At 45.5% G+C, this 27,189-nt stretch overlaps 1 protein-coding gene across 2 annotated transcripts in view; it reads left to right on the top strand.

Moving 5' to 3' along the window:
- Positions 1-1,008: 1,008 nt before the first annotated feature.
- PTCHD4 (patched domain containing 4) overlaps positions 1,009-27,189 on the top strand; it is an 81,290-nt gene continuing 55,109 nt past the window's right edge. The window contains exons 1-2 of one of the 2 annotated variants that reach the window (XM_042883560.1): positions 1,009-1,434; positions 24,243-24,723. In XM_042883560.1, coding sequence (XP_042739494.1) covers positions 1,009-1,434; positions 24,243-24,723 — 907 coding nt within the window. Of the gene's footprint in view, positions 1,609-24,242; positions 24,724-27,189 lie in introns of both variants that reach the window. The other variant, XM_042883559.1, reaches the window with a different exon arrangement.

Here is a 27,189-nt window from a genome sequence, read left to right on the forward strand (position 1 = left end):
CCTCAGTCCTGGGAGCTGCAGAATTTCTCTGCTCTTATGTAATGGGCTGCTGGTGGCTTTGCTTGAAAAACGTCTTTTCCAGCTGGAGGGGGATCAGGAACCCTGTCCTGGAGCTGCTAGGTCACTGCTCGCAGGGCTGCTGGCCAGGGCAGAGGTGCCAGGCGGTCGGGCTGCAGAAGGGAGCAGCTGAGCACCTCGTGCCCTTTACCCCACACCTCTCCCGGAGTCCTCGTCCCCCTCACAGCACCATGGGGCGGCTCCACGCGGGCGACTTCGGGCTGCAAACGAGGGATGAAACGGGAGAGGTGGCGATGCGGGGCTGTGCATCTCGGGGCAATGCCGCGGGGGAATGCAGCAGCCGTGGGACCGGGGCTGGGGTTGGCTGCTGCTCCGCAAAATCCCCGCTCAAAGCCCTCCCCAGGGGAAGGGGAGCGGGGGGTGCCCGGGGCAGCCGGTAGGGATGGACCGGAGGGGGGGACGAGGGAGGGATCGGGGGATGTTAAAATGCAGCATCATCCTCCCGCCCCAGCCAATTCCCCACGCGTGTGTGTGCGGAGGGAGGGAAGGAGGGAAGGGAAGGAGGGAGGAGGGCAGCGGCGCTTTCCAGCGGGGGGGGGGGGGACGACCGCTCGCCTCCAGCCCGCCCGGGGAAGCGGGGCTCGGCTCGGAGCGGGCACTGCGGAGCCGGCAGCGCTCCCTTTGCAATGCCCGAGCAACGGCGGCGAGAGGGGGGCCCCCGGCGGGAGGGGGGAGCTGCTCGTTGGCTACGGGGAGGGAGGAGGGGAAAAAGAGCGAGGGAAAAAAAAGGAGAAAAGCAAGGACCCCCCTCCTCCCTGCTCTGCCCGGTCCCTTCCACACACACACCGCACGCTCGCACACACACACCCCATTGATCAATATTTGGCTGTCTTGCTGCAACTTGCTGCAGTCTTTTAAAGGAGTAGTAGAGAGAGAGAGGGAGAGAGAAAAGGAAACTGACAGGAAGGGGTAAGGAGCTACACATGTCACATGTGCTTTCTAAGACGGCCAGGAGCATCTGCAGGCTGGATCTGGTGGAGGATGCTGCGGCAGGTGATACACAGAGGGCTCCAGTCGTTTTTCTACAAGCTGGGCTTATTCGTGAGCAGGCATCCGGTGTTTTTCCTCACTGTGCCCGCAGTCCTGACCATCATCTTCGGCTTCAGCCTGCTCAACCGCTTCCAGCCTGACACTGACCTGGAGAGCCTGGTAGCCCCCAGCCACAGCCTGGCCAAGATCGAGAGGAGCTTAGCCAGCAGCCTGTTCTCCCTCGATCAATCCAAAAGCCAGCTGTATTCGGACTTGCACACCCCGGGGAGGTATGGCAGGGTGATTCTCCTCTCCAAACCCGGAGGCAATATTTTGCATCAGGCTGATGTGATCCTGCAGATCCACCGAGCCGTGCTGGAAATGAAGGTGAACTACAAAGGCTATAATTATACTTTTTCCCATCTGTGTGTGTTGAGAAATCAGGATAAGAAATGCGTGCTGGATGATATTATTTCAGTACTAGAGGATCTGAGGCAGGCTGCCCTCTCCAATAAGACAACAGCCAGGGTGCAAGTGAGCTATCCCAACACTAAATTAAAGGTATGCTCTTACTGCATGCTTTTGCCAATTAAAGAGGCAGCACTTCATTTCTTGTCCTAAACAGCAAGAGGAATATAATCATATCTCTCTCTTTCTGTCTAAATGCGTTTGATCTGGGCTTTCCTCGGGAAGCAGCCGAAGCTGATGCCTTGCTATTGTTCTGTGCGAGGAGGGAGGGGGGGAAGCACGGTACTGAGCCAGGAGGAGCAGGGAGTGGAGAGCAGCCTGGAGACCGGGAGACCTTGCTGTGCCTCGAGGGGTTAATGCATCGGGAGAGGGGACAGGAGGTCGGAACCGGGTGTGGGGAGGAGAGCTGGGGTCTCGCTGGGGTCTCACTGGGGTTTTGCTGTCACCTATTCCAGCCCCAGTGACGTGGTAGGGTAACTGATCTTTGGTATGGCCAGAAAAAGGCTTTCCTCTAAGGCACGATGAGCTGCTGTATCTCCCTGACCCTGCGAGTGCCATAGGAGAAGCAGGAGGTTTGGGTGAGGAGTGATTTCAGGTGTTCTGCCTGCTCTTTCTTCACCTGCATGCATAGAAGGGGACGGGGGGTGGATTATTTTTTTTTCCTCTCAGTATGAAAATAATTAGTTCTGGTGCTGATGGATGGGCTGGAGTTTTGGGACAGATCCCATCAGCTAGAGGCTTCCAGTGAAGGCGAAACAAGGTAAAAGGGGACAGAAGCTTCAGCCCTTCTGATTAAAAAAAATAAACATTTTGGCACAAGTGTCTCAGGAATATTCCCCTGGCACACACGCACCCTTTTCCCTCTCGTAAGGAGCAGTCTGCCTCACTAACCTGCTGTGAGCAAATAAGGCAGAAAGTTTAAAGGTGGATGGTAGAAGTTTCTGCAAATTGTGACATATCTGCATGCTCCCCAGGCATTGCACCAGAGGCAGGGATTACTTAACAGAGTTGAACAGAATCCCTAGGTTGCTGGTCCCTCAGAACTCAGGTCACAGGGAAAGATGTATTTCTTGCTGCCCCTCAGAGATGAGTGCTGTTGCAATTACCGGCCAGGTCCTGAAGTTATCTTTTGTTACTCTTGATTTACCAGGGAAAAAAAGAAAAGCCAGTCGCTGCCCAAAAAACTAGAACAGAAATACTGATTGATTTTACTGGTCTTTTTCCTTCAGCAAAAGGGCCAAGTGGGATGCGTGGGATTTGGTCCCATTGCTGTAGATGTGACAGCATTTGTCTTGTGCAGAGTTGTGGCTCTTTGAGCTGGTGGAGATGGAAAGGTGTCCTTCATGCTGTTGGAAAGTCCTGAGTGCAAGCAGTGCTTGGGAACACTACGAGTGACTCTGGATTAAATACCCCTGAATAATTGTTGCTGTTTAATTCATTATGGAGACAATCCTGCTATAACACAAAATAAAAGCCTTTTCTTTCTATTTTGCTTATTTTTAAAATTGAAATTAAATTAATTCAGTGGAGACACCAATAATCTAGATTAACATCGCTATCACCCATTCTCATACAGAGATGGTGATTCTACTCCCTCGGTCCAGATTAATTTCCACATGTCTAACTACCTCTGCTGAGCCTGTCGCAGTCAGGATGGGGTCATTTGCAATGTGGTTTTTGACCATTTCTACTTTTCTTTTTTTTTTTTTAAATAAAGTGAGAAAAAGTTGACTGGGATTGGAGTCTAACAGTGGCTGGGAGAAAAATCATACACACAAAGTTTTTCTCAAAATGTGATTCCAAGTGCTGCCAAATATTAGCCCAGCACCTCCAATCCCCCATTAGTTGATGTGTATCATCATCCAGGTGCCCTTACGTGTCTGGTTTTAACACGGGACAAAGCTGGGTGCCTTCCAGCCACTTCTCAGCAGGGGGGTACATTTGGGGGCCACCAAAAGCTGTGGCTGTTCTTCAGAGAAAGGCTAAAAATGGCAGCCTGCACCTGTGGTAAGGAAAAGAGTCTCTGTTACTGCTAGGAAAGAGGGGTTTTCTTTCTCTGGTAGCACAAGGAATGGACAAAAGCACAGTTTAGTAAGGGCTCCTGGGTTTATTTATTGGCTTCCCTGTCCAACCTCTGAACAAAAGCTGAGGAAGCTCAGGTTTGTGCCACGTGCTCCTGGGTTGTCCAGATGTATTTAACTGTGAATGTCTTGGATGGGACACCACAAGAGCAAATCAGTGTCTGGATGTTCACCAAAGGGAACCACTCCTGTGATCATAGCTATGAGGTTTCTATTTCTTTTCGCTTGAGTCGTGACATGAGAGAGCAGTTGTGGCAGGACCTAATAGGGGGGCAAACCAGTCAGCCAAGGCTGCCAGCCATACGTGGTGTGGACCGGTGCTCACCACATGGCTGGTCCATGTCCTTGGGAGCTTTCTCAGCTAAAGTTCGCTGTAGCCAAGAGGGACCCATCAGGGTCTTCTAAGGTTGCCTCACTTTCTCCAATGACTTGGTGCTTGGTTAATACCAGTACAGTTTCTCATCTTTAAGAATGACCGTAGCTTGAAGAAAATTCTTCTGAGAACAACACTTTGGGTTTACAAGCCGTGAAGGTGCCCCAGCTGTGTTAGTCTGCAGCTGACAAAGGGCAACACCTGTACTTTTTTGGGAACCACAGTGACAGTCTTGAGCAGCTCCAATCCGCTCTCCTGCTCAACCTGGGACCTGTAAAGACCTCTTGTAGTTTTCCCTCCCCTCAGATCTCACGAGCAGCTCTCACTTTGTCTCTCTTCTTGTCTCCCAGTTGGGTAAGATGGGCTGGAGGTTGGCTGTGGATGAGGTCTTGCCATGTCTTTCACAGGAGCATTCTGTGCACCAAATTTCAGCAAACCGCTCTGATTTCAAATGGGCTGGATGGGGCCATAGAGTCTAGCAAAACTGCCTGTCCTTTTCTAAGAAAATCTGTCTGTGTAAGGTAACAATTACTCATTATTCAGAGCTGGAAGAGATTAAAGCCTTGAGTACATCTATTTTCACTGCCCTTCCCTAAGGAGGGAAGTCTTGGTCTCCCCATTTGACAGAGGAGGAGCAGAGAGATGGCGCTTACTTGCACTGTGCAGATTGCAGCACTGTTCTAAATGCTTAAAATGCATTCAAAATCCACTCTGGCAATGTAGGGATCACTGTAGTTTGTTTTTCTGAGTTGCTAGGTGAAAGCAGCTTTATTCCTACTGCCATCGCTGTCGGGACCGTGGTCAGTGCAGTTACAGCGACTGCTCCACCACGCTGCAGTCTGCAGCCCAGCCAGAAAATGACTTGCCCAAGGTCATGCAGACAGAGCATGGCAGAGCAGGAAATCAGAGCTGGATGAATGGAGTCCGGATGGAGACTTTTGGGATAAGTCATGGAGCAAGACTGCTCGCACTCACCCTACCACAGGCACAGAGCGATGTTCCTGAGCGGGGGTCTGGATTGAGCTCCTGCTATGTAGAGCAGGCAAGGTTACAAGGAGCACAGACTTGCACAAAGCTGTTAACTCACAGGTGTGTTCTCAGGGGTGATTTTTATCTGTTCATCTTCCCAAACAGTGCCGGAGCATGGCTTCAGGGATAGCACGAGTCAGAGTCCATTCTCAGTACATGTACTGCCTCCCTTCTGGGGACAGCAGTGTGTATCTGCTTGGATACGTTTTGCCTCTGCCCTGTGGCTACAGCACAGGCTGAGGTTCATATTATTTATTAATCTGGACAGACCTATTGATTACTTGGGGATATTTCTTGTGCAGTATCAGATATTGGAAAGATTATGGTCTTCTGACCCCTCACTGTCCGTAAGCCCCTCAAAAGTCCTGTCTTTACCGGGTTAAAAAGAAGAGAACGCTGCTAAGAATTATTTCTAAATACGGTTCTAACCTGGAAAACAGTACATGCACAAAAGCACTTTGTTCCAAGTATTTCATTTTTACTGTTTGTTTTCATGTTTATTTGCTAGTTTGTCTGAGAAAAGTCAATAACTTAAAACTTATTTCTTTGAGATCACAACAAACATGACAAGTGCTGGTTAAAAGGAGTCTTTGTGGGCAGATTGTTTTCCGTAACACTGCCTTCAATTAATTATCAGTTGTTTATGAGCGCTGCACTAAACAGCAGCCAATAAAAGAGACGTCTCTATTTCCACAACTACGATAAGCATATCTGTTGGATATGGGACCTTCTATTGCTTAAGCAGAAAAGTTGCGTGCATTCACTTTGCATCTTAAAACCTGTAATTGCAGATTTGTTACCAGCCAAGTGTTCTCCAGGGGCTTCCTTGGAGGCAGTGCAGCTCTGCACCATCCTGATCCTGCCTGCCCCAAGCCAAGCCTGTGGCTCAGCATCCTGCTGAGTGCTCTGTGGTTGGCAACGGCAGCGAAGTCAAATCAAACTAATAAAATATGAGCAGGGAGAGGATCAGAAGGGAAAGGCTAGAGGCAGCGGATAGTTCTCATTTGAGCCTCTCGGATCAAGGCAGGATTGGGAGCTGAGCTCGGAGCAGCTGCTCAGTAGCATGAAAGCAAGGCAGAAAAATGTGTGAAGGCAGGTAGCTTCTCCTGGCTCAGAGGCTGGGAGAACTTCCTTGAAAATGAATCAAAACAGAACAAGGACCCTCTTGTGCTCACACCTGTGCTTGCACACTCTCAGGCAGGATGAGGCAGAGCTCCTCACCTGGTGCCTGATCCTGGAGCTATGTCTGTGTCCTTGCTGCAAGATGTCCCTGCAGCTTTCAACTTCAAAGGACATGGTCAGACTGCTTGCTTACCCACTGTGGACAAGAAACGAAGCATTTCTTGCATATTTAGGAACATTCTCGACTACTTTCTGCACTTAATACATTCAGAAAGGTCTCTTCCCTAGTTCTGCAAGACTGGCTTTGAAGTTGATTTACCAAAAAGGGAGAGCAGACCATCCTGGCAGGGCCAGGGACATGAAACTGAATTAATTTGTACCAGGACAAGCTGTCCCATGGTAAACAAGCAGCAAAAACAGAGAAGAAATGTATAAATCAGTGATGGGGCTTAGTGTGCTTTTTTGCTCTGCTGTTCTCCAGGGCAACAACTCACAAACTGAACTTTCCTCATCAGCCTCTGGTCTCGATGATCTCTAGAAGTCCCTTCTAACCCCTACAATTCTGTGATTCTGTGATCCCATCAGGGCTGTGGACAATCTGCATGCCATGCAGGTCTGCAGAGAGGCAAAGACACAACATCAGGCGCTGTGAGACACACTGTGGCACAGGCAGGGTAGCAGGCAGAGGACATGGTTCCCTCTATCGTGGCAGATGCTGATTTTAATTTGGGCTTTGCCCTTCATCTCAAGATGACCCTGGTCAGCCTCTTCACGCCTTTCATCCCAAGCTATTACACTTCTTAATATTGTCAGCACTTGAGGAGAGGGATCGCCTATTATGCAATGCCAGGCTCTCTGGAGGTCTTGCCATGATAGGATCAATTACAAAGAAGCATTTGGAAGTTTGGGTGGAGAGAAAAAGGAGACATACATCGAAGTTCTTTTGGTTGTATCAACTGCTCACCTCTGGGACTGTGGAGGGTGACAACCAATTGCCACAGGCAGAAAGCTCAGCAGCTATGTTTGCTTATCTCTCTACAAAAGCTGTTCCTCTGCGGACAGAAAACTATTTTATATTACATTTATATATATATAATAAAAATATTATATATTATATGTACTATATGTTTATTTTAATATTTACTAAACATTCTGAGTTAAACTTATCGCTTGGTTTTATCATGTGCAGGACACTTTAAATCCCTCATTTGCTCAAGGAATCCTCCACCACTGCTTCGACACTGACAGAAAAGCTTCTAATCTCCACCATCCCTGTGCCCTTTTTTTCAAAATGCCTTGGTGAGGAAAGGAAATCTTAAAAATTAACTAATAAATAGATAGATAAATCTATGTTCTGCTGTAAATTGGGAGGCACACTGTAAGGAGAGTATGTCCAGAAAGTTACTGTATTATTTACACTCTTTATGTATATGGGCCCATGCATGTTGCATATGTATCTTTCTTAGTAAGCAAAAAAAAAAGATGCAGGTGAGCTGTGCTGTATATTTTGAAAGTACTCATCTAGCAGTAAAAACGGTGTTAAACTCTATCAGATATTGAGAGAAGGAAAAAAACAGCTCTTTACAGTTATCACAAGGGTGTAATGGTGCTCAGAGCCACGATTTAGCAGAGGGCTATTAGTTAGGGTAGGATGGTCGGGTTGTGGTTCAACTTGATGATCTTTAAGGTCTTTTCCGACCTGGGTTATTCTGTGATTCCATGACTCTATGAAAAGCAGTGGTGAAGAAAGCATGCTGACTGATTTTCTGAGGTGGGCAATATGAGCTTTTAAAACCACGATCATGCATATGTACAGATTGATGCAGACCCCACATCCATTGCACACTGGTGGTGCAAACAGCCACGCATGCTGTGGGTGTTGGGGCTGCAGCTGGAAAGCTCTAGATACAAATGAAACAAAGCTTTCGACTGCTTCACAAAGAAGGTGTTGTGTGAGAAGGGAAGGAAAGGAGAAGGTAAGAGGCAAAAAGGGCAAGCTATAAAGTCTTTACAACTCAGTTGCTCACCGCTTTAGTCGTGCTCTGTATTTTCATACCTACCAAGGAAGAAGAGTTTCATGTAGAGAACAGATAGCAAAGGAATTGCTTGGTAGAGCAAAGGGAGAGAGAAGTGAAAGCACTCCTGGGCACTGCAGAGATCATCACGTGCTGTGGTGCACATCAGTGCCCTGACCCCAGCTCGGGTGTGCATCAGTCCCACTTCTACAGTGGTTGGGCCACTAAGGAGTGGGGGCTTTAGGTGGTGTGCTTTGAGGCCTTCACGTGCACTAGCAAGTGTGATCTGGTGGCAGCAGGAAGATTTCCAGCTGTAAGGAACTTCTGTGTAAGAAATTCAAGGACGAAGGAAGTAGTTTGTCAGTGGGCAACTCCAGTATGGCACGGAGATCTCACTGCAGATTTTGTTCTCTTTGTAAGCCACTCACTCACTGATGGGTCATTCCTGCATGAAGCTCCTGGAGCAGCTCTAGGAGATCTTAGACTTTTCACGGCTCTAAGATGGCCAGATCATTTTTTCTGTCCCCAGAAGAAGCCTCCTCCACTGCACTCTGCTGGCAAACTGGTTCCACAGCAGAGCAGACAGCAGAAAATCCTCCGGCTTTCGGTGCAAAATGGTTTTGCTGTGGTAATAGCCTACAACTAAGATGTAAAAAGTCATTCAGTGCCATTGGTGTATACTTTCCTAAATTCATATGATGGCAGATGTTAGGGCATCTGTCCAAATATATCTTCTTTACAGATTCCTGTTGCACCAGCCCTAAAGCCAGAAAGCTTTTCTGCTCTTGGAGTATCCTGCACGTCTGTCCTTCAGAAAGCAACGTAGCACCCCAGAGGCTTATCACAGAATCATAGAACCACAGGATCATTAATGTTGAAAACGACCTCCAAGGTCATCTTATCCAACTGTTGATCCATTCCATACAGAGCACCTAACCCTTATCCTCTCACAACATACAGGCAACATAAAGGTCATCTTTAGACCAGTTCAGACTAAAACTTGCACCCAAGTCAGCAGTCTAAGCAAGACAGAAAAGCTGCATGTGTAAGACAGGATCCCACTTCTCTTGCACCTTGAGTAGCTGCTCCCAGCAGTGTTACACAAGTGTTATCATTCTGACTGGGAAGTGTCATTCTTTCCTTATACGTGGTGTGAATGTGCACATGTGTAAACAGCTACATAAATGCACCCTGAATCAGAAATTGACACAGATTGTGTTGCTAATTGTGTGCTAAATCATTTGTTATCTGTGCTGCTTGTAGGACAAGCCCCTAACATTTCAACTGAATCTTTTTCTATGAGAGTTACAGCACTTATGAAAATAGCAGCTTTTGTGAAGCAATGCCTACCTAGTCCTTAGCTTCTGTATTGGAGGAAGGAAAGAGAAGACCCCAGTAGATTTGCTGCACAGCCAAGGACACAAATAACTCTCTGTGGACAAAGATGTGTCCCCAGCAGGACACTGTGGATTTCATTGGAGACCAGGGCAGTACACTGGATGGACCAAGTGATCTTCACTCCCAGCTTTCCAAGTGGGTTTAGTTTGTGAAGTAATTTGCAGTTTGTTAAGAAAAAAGATGCTGTCAGCAGTACTTCATCACGCAATGACAGGGCCTGAGACTTAGCTACAAATCCCCCATTTCTAGCCATTTTCTTATATGGTTTCTTAGAGCAGATCTTGATTCATTAACTTAGTACGTGAACAACTTCAATGATGAGCAGATGCAACAGGATTTTCATTTTTTCTGCCTAAAATGTACACTTTTTCTCCTTAAAATCCACCTTTGCTTTTCTTGATGCTGACTCTTGTTCTACCAAGTGAGGCTTTATTCATAGATCAGTGCAAAGCTTCCCCTAAGAGACGGTACCACACACCCTTTGGATCCAACTGACAAATTCACTTCTCCTCAGAAGCAGTTGGAAAGTGTGACATTTGATCATAGAATCATAGAGTCACAGCATGGCCTGAGTTCAAAGGCCCACAGCGCTCCTCCAGTCCCAACCCCTGCTGTGTGCAGGTCGCCAACCAGCAGCCCAGGCTGCCCAGAGCCACATCCAGCCTGGCCTTGAATGCCTGCAGGGATGGGGCATCCACAGCCTCCTTGGGCAACCTGTGCCAGTGCCTCACCACCCTCGGGGGGAAAAACTTCCTCCTCATATCCAACCCAAACCTCCCCTGTCTCACTTTAAAACCATTCCCCTTGTCCCATCACCACCCACCCTCACAAACAGCCGTTCCCCTCCTGTTTATCCGCTCCCTTCAAGTACTGGAAGGCCACAATGAGGTCTCCTCAGAGCCTGCTCTACCGGTGGTGTTTCTTCATTAGCAAACATTAATTATCCTGTGGATGACTTATTTTCTGTCTGCACATAAAACCTGCAGATCACAGCTGATGCACACACAATTATCATTGCAAATTGCAAAGGAAGCTGAGACAGCAGTAAAGAAACACAAACATTTCTGGATATGTTTCTCCAACCCAAGATTCAAGATCAGCACAAGCATTAGGCTTTTGGTAGCTACCCCAAAATAAATTTAAAAGCTTGAAAAACTAAAGATCTTCCTGCTCTCTTGAAATTTGTTACAGTGTTTTGTTGTGGTTTTTTTTTTTTTTTAATTATTTTTTGTTGTTTTTAGATTTTTAATTTAATTTAGTTTTTGAGAAAATGTTGGGCTCTCCCTTTTTTGTTGTTGTTTTTGTTTATTTTTCCATCAAATAGAAATAAACTTTTGTCATTGCAAACTTTACCATTTCCATAACTGTAGTGTAAGAGGAATGCATTCTTGAAGGGAAAATGGGTTACATAAATGCAAATACTCCAATAGCATATGTTCAGTGATCTTTTCATCAGAATATCTCAAATGGAAAGTTAAAAATGGGGTCATTTGTCACTGCTTAGCAGATCTTAACAAAGCTCAATTAGGAATGGCTCTGATGCTTTTTTTTTCTTTTTTTCTTTTTTCTTTTTTTTTTTTCTTGTGGAAAACCCAAATAATCTCTGGAGTAGCAAAAAATGACCAGAAAAAAATAAAGACGGAGGAGCAGATGAAGGCTTTTTTTTTTTTTTTTTTTTTTTTTTTTTTTTTTTTTTTTTTTTTTTCCCACTTCCTTTAAAGCAGCAAAGTAAAAGACAGCAAGTATAAAGAATAGCACAGAATAGAACTCTATTGATCAGAGGGCTGGGGCACCTCTCCTATGAGGAAAGGTTGAAGGAACTGGGCTTGATGGAGAAGAGAAGACTGCGGGGTGACCTCATGGTGGCCTTCCAGTGCTTGAAGGGAGCAGATAAACAGGAGGGGAATGGCTGTGTGTGAGGGTGGGTGGTGATGGGACAAGGGGAATGGTTTTAAAGTGGGACAGCCACTGTTTTGTAAGGGGGCCTTTTGAAGAGTGGAATGGTGACAGTGGTGCAGGATCACATATTCAGTTTCTGTTATGCTGCAGCTCAGGTCCTCCTCACACTTGCCATGATTTCCCCATTGCACAGAGTGCAGCTGGAAAAATTTAGTCAGAGGTGTTGGAGCTCTGTGGGCAATTTCATCCTTCTATGTAACATTGGAAGGCCAAAGGCGTACAAGATTTATAAGGTCAGACAGGCCTATTTCCTGGTTAGTATGAGGAAATGCTAATAGAAAAATTACTTCAGATTGGCTTAGATGGGAAATCAGTCATGTGAGCTGGAAACTGGCTGGAAGGCTGCAAATGAAGAATCATGATAAATGAAAACAGAACAAGTTTATGGAAGGCATCTTGCATCTTGAGAATTCTTGTTAGATCTGGTCTCATCTAACATCTCTATTAATTACTGAGAAGTAGAATTGAATTGCATGGAAATGGAATTCACAGATAATATTAAACAAAGAGTTGTCTGTAGCAGCTGAATTTACACAGACAGAACTGGAGCAGTTATGGACCTGATCAGAAAATAAAACAAGATTCTGAAGAGTTTTAGTTACGTTCTGTCCCCACAGGGCAACCTGTGTCCCTTGAAACAGATTCCTATTAGCTGAGTTTCACAAACGTTGCATTGAAGATACAGTGCTCAAGTGATGTGACCAAGGTCAAGGACAGAATTGATGTTAAAGATTTTGCATTCCCTATGGAAAGGGCACATGGTTTTACTTCTGATTCTGAGACTTCTTGGCAAGTATGGAAATTTCACTGCTCAGTGTTGTCGTTCATCATTTCTCTTGGAGACCAAGTTCTGCAGGACAAATTTCACTCCATACTTTGAATTTTTTAAACGAAACCAGTTTTCTTCTGGATTTTTCTGCTGACTGTGGATTTTTGGTGGGCCAGCCTTCTAGCTGTTCTGCCGTGTTAAGCATTTTTCCCCAGCACTTAAAATCTTCATAAGCCTGATGTTACAAACTGACTCTATGTTGTTCCTGTTGAACTTTGTTATTCATTAATGAGATTCTGGTTGCGCTGAGAAAAGTTCTTGTAGCAGACAGTCTTAAAACTCATCTGAACAGGATAGTTCAAAAATATCTAGCTGGATCCCTTGCGCTGCTTTTTGACCAAATTGAGCATGACTGCAGCACCAGAAGTGCCACGAGTCACATGGTGAAATAGGTTATGGAGTCAGAGCATTCCTCCTTCACCAGTGTTCACAACTTCATGGCTACAGGGGATGGTCAAGTCTACACAGACAGTTTGGGCCACTAAGAGTGCGTGATGTGAGTGCTGGGTTGTAGCACATACGAAGACCCATGGTAGGGAAACTCATCGTAAATACCAAAGACAGGAGCTGTTTCTCCTACTTCGAGTCCTTTTCATCATCTAATTTAAACTGGCCCCAGCGTGTAGTGAGAGAAGGGAACGATGAATCTCCAGAAGCAATGCATTTCACTTTTTTTAACCGCTACAGCAGGAAGAAATGAACTTGCTCTCAGGAGACATCATAGATGAGGGAGAATGTTTCAATTATGCTTTTACCTTTCAGCTGGTGAAAATTAGATAGCTGAATTCCACTATACAATCATTTGAAATAAAAAAGTCACATCAAATTTCCGTAAGTATGTGAATTTACTAAATCTGGAGAACATTTCAGCAAAGATTCATGTCAGGTGAAGTGCTTCTGGATGGTCGAGGGAGTAATCCACATTTGCACTGACTTGAGAGAAAAGTGCCCAGCATCATTTCATGGGGAAATCCAAGGTCTCTTCTCGTTCCCACTGCAGCTTTGTCTCATGCCAAATCTCTGACAAGGCTTAGCAAGATTTCTATGGAATTTATTATCAGACGGCTGCAAAAGATCTAAAATCTGAGTAAGGAATTGTCTTCCAGCAGAAGGACTCGAATTAATTGCCAGCCTCCTGCACCATATGTTGCCAGATGATGGTGGTTTATTGCATAAGTGAGACTATGATTTTGTAGAGCACTCTGAAGATAAAAGCTGAGATTCTGTTCTCTGGAAGTACTTTTCCCTCTGATTATACTTTGGCTTACTTTATTGGATTTTCCCCTAAATATTTATTTCATTACAATCCAACGGTGTCAAGATTACCACAAAATGGTGTCGAGATTACCACATCTAAAGTCCCATCATCTACAGCATTTTTCTTTTAAATTACAAGGCCAAATCTTACTTTTCTTGCCAGAACACAAATCTTTTCAAACAGATTGTATTACTATAAATTGTAAAATCACTTTACACTCCAGGGATTTTTTTTTTAACATGTATTGTATTAACTTTAAAATGCCTTTGAGGTCTATGTGGGGAAAATGATTTGTTACCTTAGAATCGGAAAATCCTTAGAGTTGGAAGGGAGCTCTGATGGCCATCAGCCCAACTCCCTGCGCTGCACAGGGACACCACAGCTACATCAGGTTGCCCAGGGCCTGATCCAGCCTGGCTTTGACAGTCTCCAGGGATGGGGCTTCCACCACATCACTGGGCAACCTGTTCCAGTGCCTCACCACCCTCACTGAAGGCAGTTTTTCCCTTATGTCTAACCTAAATCGACCCTCTTTAATTTGAAGCCATTTCCCTTGCTCTGTCCCCACACCCTGCTGAAGGTTCTGTCCCCTCCTTTCCTCCCTTTGGATACCGAAAGGCCCATGTTTCTGCCCCAGCTCAGCAGGCAGCCCAGGGGCCCTAATGTTTCTGATTTGGCAGGTTTCTTTGGGGCTTCAACACTAAACTTTGACTTTCCATGTGTTGAGTCTTGTTCTGGTTGAAAAGGCACATCCAAATCAGTAACCTTGCTTGGAGTGAATAGCAGCTGTGAGCGCACATGGAAGGACAAACACCCTGCCGTGAAGTGCAGCCACCTTGAGAACCATTCAGGTGTTGCAGAGCTGACACTGCCACAAAACTGTGGGCTTTGAGCACAAGAATTACAGAAATCTCAAACCAGCCGGCAGCCAGGAGGGAGTTAAAGCTTTTTGAAATTATTTTCTTTGTGTTTTATTTTAGTTCGCATTTAGTTTATATAAACACAGATCAGTTTTCTAGTTCAGTTCACAAAATGCCACAGAAATCTGCTGCTCCTACACTTGGAAAGGCTCAGGAAGGAGGGGAATGGGACCCTTCCCCACCCATTCATACCACAAAATACAGCAGCTAAGGAAACTCCAGCATCAACCAAAAAGACAGGCAGCTTCTCCAGATGTGCATCGGCCTAGCGCCCTGCACAGCAGGGTCTGCAGCCATGCCAGAACCTTACGGTCACCAGAAACTGTGGTCTGCACTGAGACCTTGTGTGCATCCTCTCAGGCCTCAGCAGTGCATATGCTGCAGCAAAATGATGCAAATTGTTCAGCTTGCTAATGCTCACTTCTCAGTGCAAATATTCTCCGTGCCATCTGAGGCAGTGTGAGTGGCACCTCATCCACAGAGCATGGCTGAAAAAGATAAAGAGCTGCTGGCCCTGTAATCGTAGAATCATAGAACCACAGAGCAGCTCAGGTAGGAAAAGCCCTTAAAGATGATGGAGTCCAACCGCAGCCCAACCATCCCAGCCCAACTCTACCAGCCCTCCGCTAAATCATGGCCCTGAGCACCACATCCAAACGGTTTGAAACACAGCCAGGGATGGGGACTCCACCACCTCCCTGGGCAGCCCATGGCAGTGCTTAGCAGCCCTTTCTGTACACAAGTGTTTCCTGACATCCAACCTCAACCTCCCCTGGCACCACTTGAGGCCATTTCCCCTCGTCCTGTCACCAGTGAGCAGAGACCAACCCCGCTCTGCTGCACTCACTTTCAGGTACTGGCAGAGAGCAATCAGGTCTCCCCTCAGCCTCCTCTTCCCCAGCCCAAACAGCCCCAGTTCCTTCAGTCTCTCCTCACAGGCCACATTCTCCAAGCCCTTCCTCAGCCTTGTTGAAGCCTTGTTGTAATGTCAGCTAACATCCCATGAGGGATATCTGCAGGGATGGGAGGTGAGGAGAAACCCAAATGGCAGATCGTGCCATGAGCTTATTTTCTTTTTTGTATAGGAATAAGAATTAAGGAAAATATATTAGAGAATCATCAAACACAACTTTCATAACTAATGTTATGAACTGCTATGAACAAAAGATTTTATCAAGAAGGGCATTCTTTACCAGGCGATCTTGAGGAAGATTTTCAAATATAAGAGCTAGCAGCTGATACTCATATGTGGGAGTGAAGAACCTTGAACTGAATTCCAAAGTACTTTAGGTGGGAGTCAGCAATCTCCTATGCAGACCCAAAATCACAGCAGAAGTTATATTTTAATGCATGAATACCTGCCTGGAACGCCTTCTGCCCACTATCCCTTTCCAGATTCTGGTGCAACCTCAGGAAAAGAAAGACCCAAAGCCATCTGAAATGAGGTATTTTTTGGGTCAGTCCAGCTTCCAAATGGCCAAACTCGTTAAAAGACTGTGCTGGAGGGAAGGAGGAGTGCTTCAAGTAGAGAAATGGTTCACAATGTCAAATTTGAGACAATATAATAAAAAAAAAAGGAAAGAGGTGAAACTGATGATATGCCACAAAAAAGGGAGGAATTTTCAGGAGAGCAAGATGTTCCCGAGCACAGCTTCTCTGTGCAGTGCTGCAAGTGTGGCAGCTGCTGGACGGGCTTTGGATGGGAGCAAACTGTGCCCTGTCTCAGAGCTGGGCTGAGCTGAGGGCACGCTACAGATGGCAGCCGACCTCGGAATCGTGCTGGCCTCCAGATCTTGCTGCACCACACTTAGCTCTGTGATTTCCAGCTCTTCTTTCTGCCTCGCCTTTGATAAAACATTATCACAGACTTTCAGTACTTTGGCTGCTGGCCCCCAGAGGAACGGGGTAGAGCAGAGACCAGAGAAAATTAAAGAGATGTTTGCCAACATAAAACATAATTTAAAAAGAAAAAAAGAACTCTTTCCTGAGTCATTATTGAATCTTCAGATTGTAAGAGCTTAAGAGAATCCTGAAGATCTACTTTACTCCCCACTTCTTTTTCTCCACTGTTTATTTTTTCGTATTTCCATCCAATGAAGAAATAAAACCAGGCAGCCCAGATCCTTTTGCCCCTTGTCAGCTTTTCTCCCTGTTTCTTGTCTGTGTTGGGCAAATCAATGTGGGGAGAACACCTAGGGGAGGTGCACAGCGGGATGCTTACAAAGCCTGGGGACCCACAAACCTTCCAGCACAACCCATGACCTCTTTCTGGGTTTCCTTTTGGGACAATTATTGCCCCAAGTAATAGTTCTGCTTGGTTGTAAGAGTGTATGGCAAAGTTGTACAGTTTTGTTCCTTTCTGCTTTTGTTGATAGATAAAGGAGGAAAGGAGGTATTATTGATTTTCAGTGTTTTCTGCTGTCTTTTGCTTTTTTACTTCAGGAATTGGTTTCTTGTTTGGACTCCAACTCTATGGACTTCAGGAAAGCTTTAAGATCTAGCCAACATCAGAAGCAGAAAGCGTTCTGGTGGAATATTGTCCTGTTTACATCCACGTGGATTTTGAAATCACAAAATTCTCTTGGCTGTCACTGGGGACAAGACGGCTTTAATTCATTAATCTTAATTACACTTAGTTGCCAATTGCATTCAAATCCCTGCATTTGGGAGAAAGACCTCTTTGTTAACAGCTCTGCTCTTTCTCCCCTTCCTATATTTCGCTTCACACTTCTATTAAAGTGCAGGAGGAGATCCACAATATCCATTGGGCCCTCAAGGACATCTTCCAGCCATATTATAGAAGACTCAATCTTGGTGTATCATGCCTTAGTCATGACCATTGGACTAGATGGACCATTGGCCTGCACCAAAAAAAAAAGCATTTCTTACCTTCTTACACAATTTGCCATTTTCTTGCTTTTGTTGGAATATTTTTGGTATTGACTTTAAGCTGCAGATGAAATCAGAATTTATATGAAGTGTTCTTTTATATAAAATATTCATGCTCAAGATTCCTGGAGTTTGCCAAATGTGGAAGATGGAAAATGTGTTCTTCCTAGACATGCCTGCATATGTGTGATAAGTTAGTGGTACATATCCAAACACTTGTTTTGCACATTTCCCTCAGGCCAGTGCTCCCTCCCTCATGATTCATTCCTACATTTGTCTTGACATAAAGAAAATCCTTTGGAATGAGCAGTAGCTATGTGCAAGAAAAGGGGAAAAGGCTCAGTTCTTAAAATGAGATCTGGCTAGCCAAATTCTTCATGGCTGAGCACCTGACAGAGGCTTAGAAATGGTCCCAGTTTGTACAACTGGAGGGCTGCAACTGTGCCATAAAATGCAGAAATCCTAAAGCTACGTGGCACCTCATTGCAGAACACTATCATATACCAAAGTTTGAATAGATGAAAAATATGACTACTGTTCTATTTGGTGGCATGAAGAAGCCACCTTCTTCACCTTCCAAGGTGGTCCTTGGATAGAAGTTTTGAAGGAAATTCCTGTATCTTCTCCAGGCCAAAAGGGGGACCCCTAGAACTGGAAAGGCTCCTAGGCTGAAACCTCCCCACACAGCTCCACACACAAAGCCATCCCTTGGACACAAATCCATTTGTGGATGGGCTGAGGAAACTGCTGGTCTGAGGTGGTTCTTTTTTCAGTCGTCCTTCATCACGGGGGATTAAGCAGCCAGGGTGCTGGAGTGCAGCCCGACATTTTGCTTTTTTAGCAGAGAAGCTGCACTGATAGGTAGAGGCTGTTAAATGCAGAGTGCTGAGCCTGGGCTGACTGCTTTCAGTGCTTGCTGAAGTGAAGAGGACAGAGCACAAACTCGAAGGACAATAGACCAGTGTGGAGGGATCTGTGGCTCTGCACCTGCTGGAGACAAGAGGATAGCAGCACTTTAAGATTGACCTGCTCACTTTACACATCCATGCCCATGCATGATCTGAGAGGTCTCTCTAACACAAAGCCCCTGAGGAAGGCAAACTCATGTCACTGACAGCAAGTTGTTCAGACCCAGCCCCCACCAGTCTTCTCCTAAGGAGCAAACCTCTGCACACCCAAAGCCAGCATCCAACTCACAGCCCTTCATCCATCCCACAGGGCTGGGGTGCAGCATCTCCTCCTGCTGCCTGCGCCTGGTGGAGGGGAGAACTGAAAGGCAGATAGGTCAGCCATGCCCCAAAACTATTTCCCAGTGTCTGCAGTCCTCTTTGCTCTGCCAGTAACGCCGGTGTTCCAGCAATACCCTTCCCAGTGTGGGGTGGCATGTAGTCACAGCCAGCATGGATACTGTTGCAAGGACCCCTATGTGTGCTTTGCACAGGTTAAATCAACCAGGGACAAAGCTAAACCTGAACTGAGCTGGGCACTAGTTCCAAGAGGAACTGAGTGGGATCTGACATGGAACAAGTAGGAGTTTAACCTTGAGAGTAAAGGAGTATTGAATCTCCTGCACATAAAAGATGAAATCTCTAATAGCAATCATGTTTTGCCATTACACCCGTATGAATTCATCCATAATCTGATTTACTTGAAAGGATCTGGGTTAGGATTCTCATTCTCTGTTATTAATCCTAGGATACATCAATCTCTTGAAATACACTTAGAATCATAGAATCATAGAATCACTAAGGTTGGAAAAGACCTAAAAGATCACCCAGTCCAACCGTTCACCTATTCCCAATAGCTCCTACTAAACCATGTCCAACATCCAACTTTTACTTTTTACTTTTCTCCTGTTCTTGTCTCTTTCCAAATGATGACTGAAAGCTAGAAAACCCAAAACAGTAAAAGAAAGGAACACGAGCCCAGACCCATCAGAGAGAGGTGCGGGATTCCTGGTGGTCATTTGGGTACATGTCATGCTCCTAAAATCACACCAGGGATGACAGTACGGATCAGTTAAGGTGCTTTGTCCACTGCTGGCTTCTTAGCTTGTGGCTCTACAGGAAATGGAGAGAGACCTGCAGAGGGAAAGTTTGTTTTCAACTCAAACCTTGGAATGGCGTGGGTACTCCTCTGTATGTGCCAGCCTCGTCCCCATGCTTACAGAATTAATCTGGTTGACTAACTAATGAGCTGAATGTCACGGTTTCTGAATGACTGTAAATACTGTCATAGAGACCTGCAGGATTGTTTCCTGGATATCTTATCATCATTCCGCTACATTTTGTTTTTGCTGAGCCAACGTGGCCATCGCTGCACTCCTGCCCCCACTCAGCTGGGGTGTGGATGTTCCTCCCATCTGCTGCCTTTGGGGATGGCTGGTTCTGAACACTGTGTCTGCAGTTGTTTGGAAGAGCAGCACTCAGAGACAAGCACAGCAGCAGTCACGTTGTTGTGCAACAGCACTGTCACAGCTCACAGCAGGAAAATGGCTACACTGGAATGCTCCAGGAATTGGTGGCAATCGGTGGCTTTACAACTGAGATCAGCTCATACAAGGTCTGCACAGATGACCATAATAGGGGCAGAGACAGAGAAATCCATTTGGTGAAGGCAAAAATACTGCCTCCAAGGCTTGACAGTAAGTTTAGAGAAGCAACCCAATATCTTAAATCGTATTTCAAAGGAAAGATTATGTGTTTTTCTTTATGTTGTTGGTGTTCTATTGTTTGTTTTTGTTCTACTTGGAAAACCTTAGTTGAACTACAGTAACCAACGTCATCCTTACCTGCGTGGGTTCTGGCATAATACTTCCTATGGTGGAGTAGGAATGTCCCTATCATGGCAAGCAACCGCTGCACTGATCTCATTAGGAAGTTTATCACACAGTATGCTTCAACAGATGACTCTGGCTGCCTTCTGTAGAGTATTTTTTAGATTTCGAGGTCAAACAGAGTTTAACTTGCATGGTCTATTCTAGCATTACTCTGAATCACAGTCACAGATTTATTTACGTTGGAGTCAGCATAACACTCTCAAGTCCACCAACAAATTGTGTCCTTAAGAATCATGTCTGCTATAAAGCAGCTTGGTAATTATCTATCACTCCATCTGATTAGAGGTACCAGTTAAAGCAGAAAAAAAATAAGTACAGTGAGACCCTGGCTGCCCAAGGCACTGTGAAGGTGCTGAGAATGGGAGTGACCCAGCAGCAGGGCACGAGGACTGCTCTCCTCCTCACTGGGAATCTGGAACAAGTTTTGAATCTTTTTCCAGGCCTGGCTCCACTAAGCAGGGTGGTGAGAGGAAATCACACTGTTTTCACCACTTAAAAATACCTGATATCTCCCATTTTTCCCTGGAAGAGAGAAGCTGGTGGAGGTCACTGTCCTTCAGGCAGATGTTTTGCGCAGGATGGGCACAACAGTGGGCAAAGATCATGTAGGATCAGGGATGGGAGTCTGGGAAAAGGGTCGCATTGCAATTTAGTAGGAAGGGACCATAGCTGGTGCCCTCTGGGCTGAATTTACAGGAGGTCTGTGCCTGTGTTAACACTCATAAAAGATACCTCGCTCAGTAGTAGCAGCTGTTTTCAACCTGTAAAATCCTATCAAATAGCTTCAGGCTATCCAGAAAGATAGAAGGGAGTGAGCAAAGCCATTAGCCTCCACTGAAGCAAAGACCACTGCTTGGCCCTGTTGAAGGGCCAAATATTGCATGTCTTAGCAAGTCATTTAAATTTTATACCATTTTTAAACACGCTCAGATCTGAAAAGAATTGTCTGCCATCACCATGGTCTTTTTTACCTTCTGGAAGAAGAGAGACATTAGACATAAAAATACGTAAATAAATAAAATGAAAGAAAATGAAGACACACGGGGAACCTGAAATTCAGGCTCCAGTCGTGCTATGACCTTGCTGAAGACAGTTATGTTGTTTTGCAGCTGATCTGGAAGTACAAGGATGTAAAATGTTCTACAGCCAATAAGCATCATTAGTGCTCTATTTGTGGTGTCTGCTTTCCTGTGTGTCTGCCCTTGGGGATCCTGCAAAGGTTACGGTGCCCGTCCTAGATCATCATTTTCCTGTACTTCAGTCCCTATCTGCAAAATAGAATGAGTGACAGTATATTTTCACACCTTTATTTCTTGCTGGGCTTGTCACCATTGATGTGTCAGAGCTGTCCAAACCTTTATTTCTCTAGGAGCTTTAGAGAAAGCCAGCATGTGAGCTGTGTTAGAAAAGGGTCTGTTCTCCAAGTGCTACGGTGGCAGACACGTGTCTACACGCTATAAAAGTATCAAAGGCAAAACACTCACGTAGGACACCTTCGGAGGGAAGGAGATGGGCAAAATGACCTCAAAGCAACTCAGCATCTGTGATTTCCTCAGCTCCCTCTGAAACTCTCTATTTTGCTGCCACAGGAGCCAGGTGCCCTACTGCACATCAGTGTAACAAATAGCCGTTAGCTTCTGCCTCGTGGGAGATACAGCAGAATGTGATTTATTGGTGCCTGCTCTGATGCCTCTTTCGAAGCACTGCCGTCACTGGGTGCTTTTTGCACAGAGGAAGGCAGATGGTCAGCACTGTTTCCCATAACCTTGTGGTGCGTACTGCATAGCCAATCAATGAGATCTGACTTGCAGCCCGTTGTCTGAGGTGGGAACTGTGCTGCTGAGGTATCCTGCAGTGGCTGAAATCATCTGAATGTCAACACTGCATATATGCTGAGGAAATATGGCATTTCTTCCTAAAATTTCTAAGCGGTGCCAAAGGGGATTTTCAGCTGTGGAGCTGCATCCGATGGTAGCAGGGACTGCATTGCTCAAGCCTGAACTGCCAGCTCGGGAAGAAACCCTTTGTGAGTGAGAGTGTTGGTGTGACTCTCCTTAGGAAAAAAGAAAGTAGGAATAATGAATTAAAATAGGTTTCTAGTACGATAAAGGCAGAGAGGAGGATTTTTTGATCCTGAAGAGCACCAGCTGCCCCTCCAACCAGCAGCTTCTGCCTAGATGATGATTTTAATGAGGCTTCAGGTGATTTGAGAAGCTGGCATCAGACTGCAAATCACCTTGTCTGTTGGCTGGTGCCAGAATACCTCGCCAGAAGCCATTATTTCAATAGGAAATAACAACTGGGAATAGGAAAAAAATGGACTTCTGAAAAGCACTTTGTCGTGTTCCCTGGGCACATGCTGGAAGCAGCATAAGCTCCTGCCTTCAAGCAGGCGTAGTCAGGAAATTCAGGGGGAGAACTGCCTCCTTGTGTACCAGAGACAAGATGAGGTGGGTTTGTTGTGCAGTTTGAGCAGTGTCTCTCAGTTTCTGATATTTATGGGCTCTGTGAGCAGATGTACCACAACTGTGTTTCATGAAACCTGGTACCGTGCTTCATTGCTTCTTCCTTGGGATGGAAAACACAGCATTGAGAGGAAGCTGTCTCTAGAAATGGTTAATGTAGGGCTTGGTCAATGTTTGACACCTTCCCCAGGCGCTTCTGGGGTTGCAGGTGGTTCCTTCCATGTGTGTAGGGTGGAGCATTTCCCAAGTTGAAGCTCATTCCCATTTTTCCCAATTGCATCTAGGCAGAGTATTGTCTCACATGACCTCACTGCTGCATGATGTTGGGCATATTTTGAGAATTTTAGACATATTTGCATTAAGTACAAAAGTAAACTGAGAACTTTTAATCCAATTAGGAGGGGGAAAAACCATGAAATGTTGTTATTTGGTGCGCAGCAGGCATTTAATCCCTGGCTTTTGGGTTATTTTGCTCAAAAAGACTACTTGTGTTAGGACATTTTTATCCAATCTACTGGGTTCTCTTCCTCGGTTTGCAATGAGGTTTGATAGTTTAAATCCACATGAGTTTCCCCTGATTGAAAGGGGCAGATCACAGTTATTCTATGGAACTAGAATAACCAGTGGCTAACAAATCTTATTGTTTCAAAACCAAACCAAACCAAAACAACAACAACAAAAAAACCTAACCAAAAAAAAAAAAAAAAAAAAAAAAAGCAAACAAAGAGACAAAAAAAAAAAATTAAATGGGATCAGACAGGTCAACAAAAGAATGGTCTGATCTGGCAAATAGATGGGGGCTGATTCTGTGTACACCTCACGTGTCCTTCATTGATTGTCATGGAGTCTTTATGTCCTAGCATGCATTGAAATAAGTAAGACCAGGTATGTTTTATATTCTTGAAAGATGTATGTATATAATTACAGCTAAGTCGAGGATTAAGGTCCTTTCTACTTCTGTATCTCCAACAGAAATCCGTGAAATCTCAAACAAGCAGTTCAAAGTCTGATTTTAATGATGTTGTTTTAAAGACAGAGTAACCATCAAACCTTGTGGATCCACCTACATTTTCATCTGTACTGAGGACCTGCGGCCTCATTTTCTGTACATTTCCAACTTGTTGAGACAGTTTTCTGAGTGTCAGGAAATAGCGAGTCTTCCAGAAACTGATCCTTACAGCAAACTTCTGTTGTTTTCTGTCACAGTTAAAATGTGGAAAAATGATTTTCTCCCTTGGGGTGAGGAGCTTGCATGCAACATTTTGGTCCCCGAGCATCTGGGACTGCAGTGAATATCTGGGCAGTCCCTGAACTGCAGCACAGAATTGCAAGTGAGAATGTAATGAGTGAGAAACAAAGAGAGAGATGTGGCAGGCACAGGGACGTGACCAAAAGCCCACTGAAGTGAAAGGCATGGCTCCTATTGAATGCAGCGGCCTTTGTGTCAAGCTCTCAGCCTATCTGTGACAGAAAGGCAGAGCCAATCAGTATCGCTGTGATACCTCTTGCGCAGGATAACCACATGCTCATCTTTTTACTTTCCCTCCCAGGATGGAAGGAGCAGTTTTATTGGCCACCAGCTTGGAGGGGTCATGGAAGTGCCCAACAGCAAGGACCAGAGAGTCAAATCAGCCAGAGCCATCCAAATCACTTACTACCTCCAAACGTATGGCTCTGTCACCCAGGACCTCATTGGGGAGAAGTGGGAGAGTGAATTCTGTAAACTGATGCACAAGATGCAGCTGGATCACCAAGATCTGCAGCTCTACTCGCTGGCGTCCTTCAGCCTCTGGAAGGACTTCCACCAGACCAGTCTCTTGGCCAGGGGCAAGATTTTGGTGAGCCTGATGCTGATCCTCCTGACTGCTACCCTCTCGAGCTCCATGAAGGACTGCCTGCGTAGCAAACCTTTCCTGGGACTCTTGGGAGTACTCACTATCTGTATTTCCAGTGTCACTGCGGCAGGGATATTTTTCATTACTGATGGAAAATATAATTCTACTCTGTTGGGAATCCCTTTCTTCGCTATGGGTAATTATTTATCTTCATAATAATAGGATTAACAGAGCTTAATGACAGGATTGTAAATTACATCCTGGGTTATAAAGTGCAGATTTTACCTTGAGTGAAACTCTAAGTCGTTTTCATCTTGTTAAATTGATCTGTGCCTTGCCAAAAAAAAAAAAAGGGGAGGGGGAGGGGGGAGGGAAATAGAATGAAGCAGTAGCAACAATAAGGAGCGAATGACGTTGCTGGAATCTTGGCCAATATGAGAGAGGGGCAGTTTTATTGATCTCGGTTACAAAACAAAGGAGAAATTGTTATTGAAAACTAGTCAGCTCAGCACAGCAAGCGGATGCGTGTTGACCTGACTTTGATGGGAGGCTGGCCAAAAGGGTCGGTTAAAATGGGAGGACAAGGAGGAGGAAAGATTTCAGCATCCTTCCCAAGGAAGGTTTCTCTTCCAGCTCTGAGGGGCAGAGGGGAATGGGCTGGTGTGTGAATAAGATTTATGGACTTTATTGCGGAGAGAAGATGAAAGCTGTGGTGTTTGCCAGGCTGTGAGCAAAGCTGTCAGTATCTGTAGTGCATAATCCCTCCATTTGTGAAGTTGGAGATCAGTTGCAGAGATTTCCTCTGTGCTGCACCCGGGCAGGGGAAGGTGCAGTCAAAGAACAGATGTAGAAAGCAGTTCTTTTAGCAGGAGAATTGTTCTCATTACTCCCATTCTCATTTCTGTTCCAGCACATTGAGCGCATCTGTGTGGTTAATGAGTTTGCAAGGAAGGGACGCTGGCAAGCAGAGCAGCGTGTAGCAGATGGCTCACTGAGGCAGCAGTGCTCAGTGCAATCACAGCCATGTGTGCAAGGGGTGCTCCACACCGCGAGGCTGAAGCTCCCTTATGGCTCTGTGCTGAGTCCCAGCAGAGACAGCAATAACTCCAAGCCTCCTGCTGGCTTTTGGGTGTCAGAGAATCTTATCTGTGGGAATTAACTCTGCTTCTTTTCAGTTCACTTTGAAAGTCAGTTCATACCTGTAGCACCCAAGAACAGCCCTCTGCTGCACTGAGAGGTAACTAAGCATGCAAAGATGGAGTCAAGGTTTGGAGCATCCTATATTTTTCTTAAAATGCTCACTATCTAAAAAAACCTACTCTTGCTCTTTCTCTAAAGAAAAGCCCTGCAGGTACGTGCATCCCTCACCTTCTGCCGCTTCCTTCATCATTTAACGCATCCCTGTCCCCACCAGCAGCACAGGCTGCTGCCTTCTGTGCTGCGCCCAACGTAGATGCAGCCGGCTAAGGCAGGAGGGAGCAGAATGCAGTGGATGACCAGTAGCCCAGCTGCAAAAGGGAAGAACAAGGCAAATTTTGGTGGTTTGCTGAGATGGTGTGACTTGAATGCAACTTGGGGTTTTGGGGAAAATGGAGTTTATGGAGTATGAATTGATCTGGATCGTGTTTACTGTCTTCAAGACTGGAGAAGGGGCCTGATTCTGCTCTGTCTGTTCCCAGTTTCTGACCTGAGTGAAGTTAGAAAAAAGAGATTAATGTGCCAGGAAGGGGAAAAGGTGGATGGTGGCAAAGGGAAGACTCATGCTCATTATCAGAACACGGCAAGCTTTTTGTTGGTGTCAGGAGTTGTGTGTCAGTTGGTGCTGCCTTGCTCATGCTGTAAATAGAACTGAAGGCCAAAAAAGAATTGTGAGGTAATGAAAAGCACCTTCCTTCAGGTATTTATTCTTCTGCTGGTGGCTCTTCAGATGGCTGTGGTGATCAGGACGCATAATCTGGGGATCTTTGCTTGACAGGCCCTCAGGTTGTCACTCCTGTGTAGCACCAAGCAGAGCCTGCAGGCAAAGCTCTTGACCTCACAGAATGCCAGAACCATGGAATGGTTAAGGTTGGAAGGCATCATTTGGGATCATCCAGTCCAAGTCCTGTGCTTCAAGCTGGGTCACCTGGAGCACACTGCCCAGGATCACATTCCCGGCACAACAGGAAACAACCCAGCCCCATCCTACTGACATACCTCAAAAGCATCAGCACCCCTACACCCAAGTGCACTGGCTGGAATAGCAGCAGCATTATGCTTAATTCGTGCATGCGCTGCAACCCTTGGATTAGGTAAGGACCAGAGCTTATGAAAGCAGAGTGGCTTGGTTTCCCATTTAGGTGGAAATTTAGGAGCTCTCTGTCTAAAGAAAAAATAATGTTTACAACTTTCTGTTGTGTTTTGTGCTGTCACTCTTGTCAAAACCACTGCCAAGAGCAAAAGAAAAACAAGTCTCTTGAAATGAATTATTTGCAAGAATTGCTTCTATAGCATTATATTGAACAAACTTCAAGTTGAAAAAGAATACACTTAAGAAACTTTCTACAGAAATTTCATTCTGAAAGCCAGACTGAATTGGAAATGTATTAGGAAAGAGCTGCTTACCAATTGCTGTTAGAAAATATTAGGGAAGAGTTTGATCAACTAAAATATGGGATGTACA

Source organism: Lagopus leucura, unplaced genomic scaffold, assembly GCF_019238085.1.
Source record: "Lagopus leucura isolate 7727_CA_CO unplaced genomic scaffold, USGS_WTPT01 Super-Scaffold_100038, whole genome shotgun sequence".
Classification (NCBI taxonomy): Eukaryota; Metazoa; Chordata; class Aves; order Galliformes; family Phasianidae; genus Lagopus; species Lagopus leucura.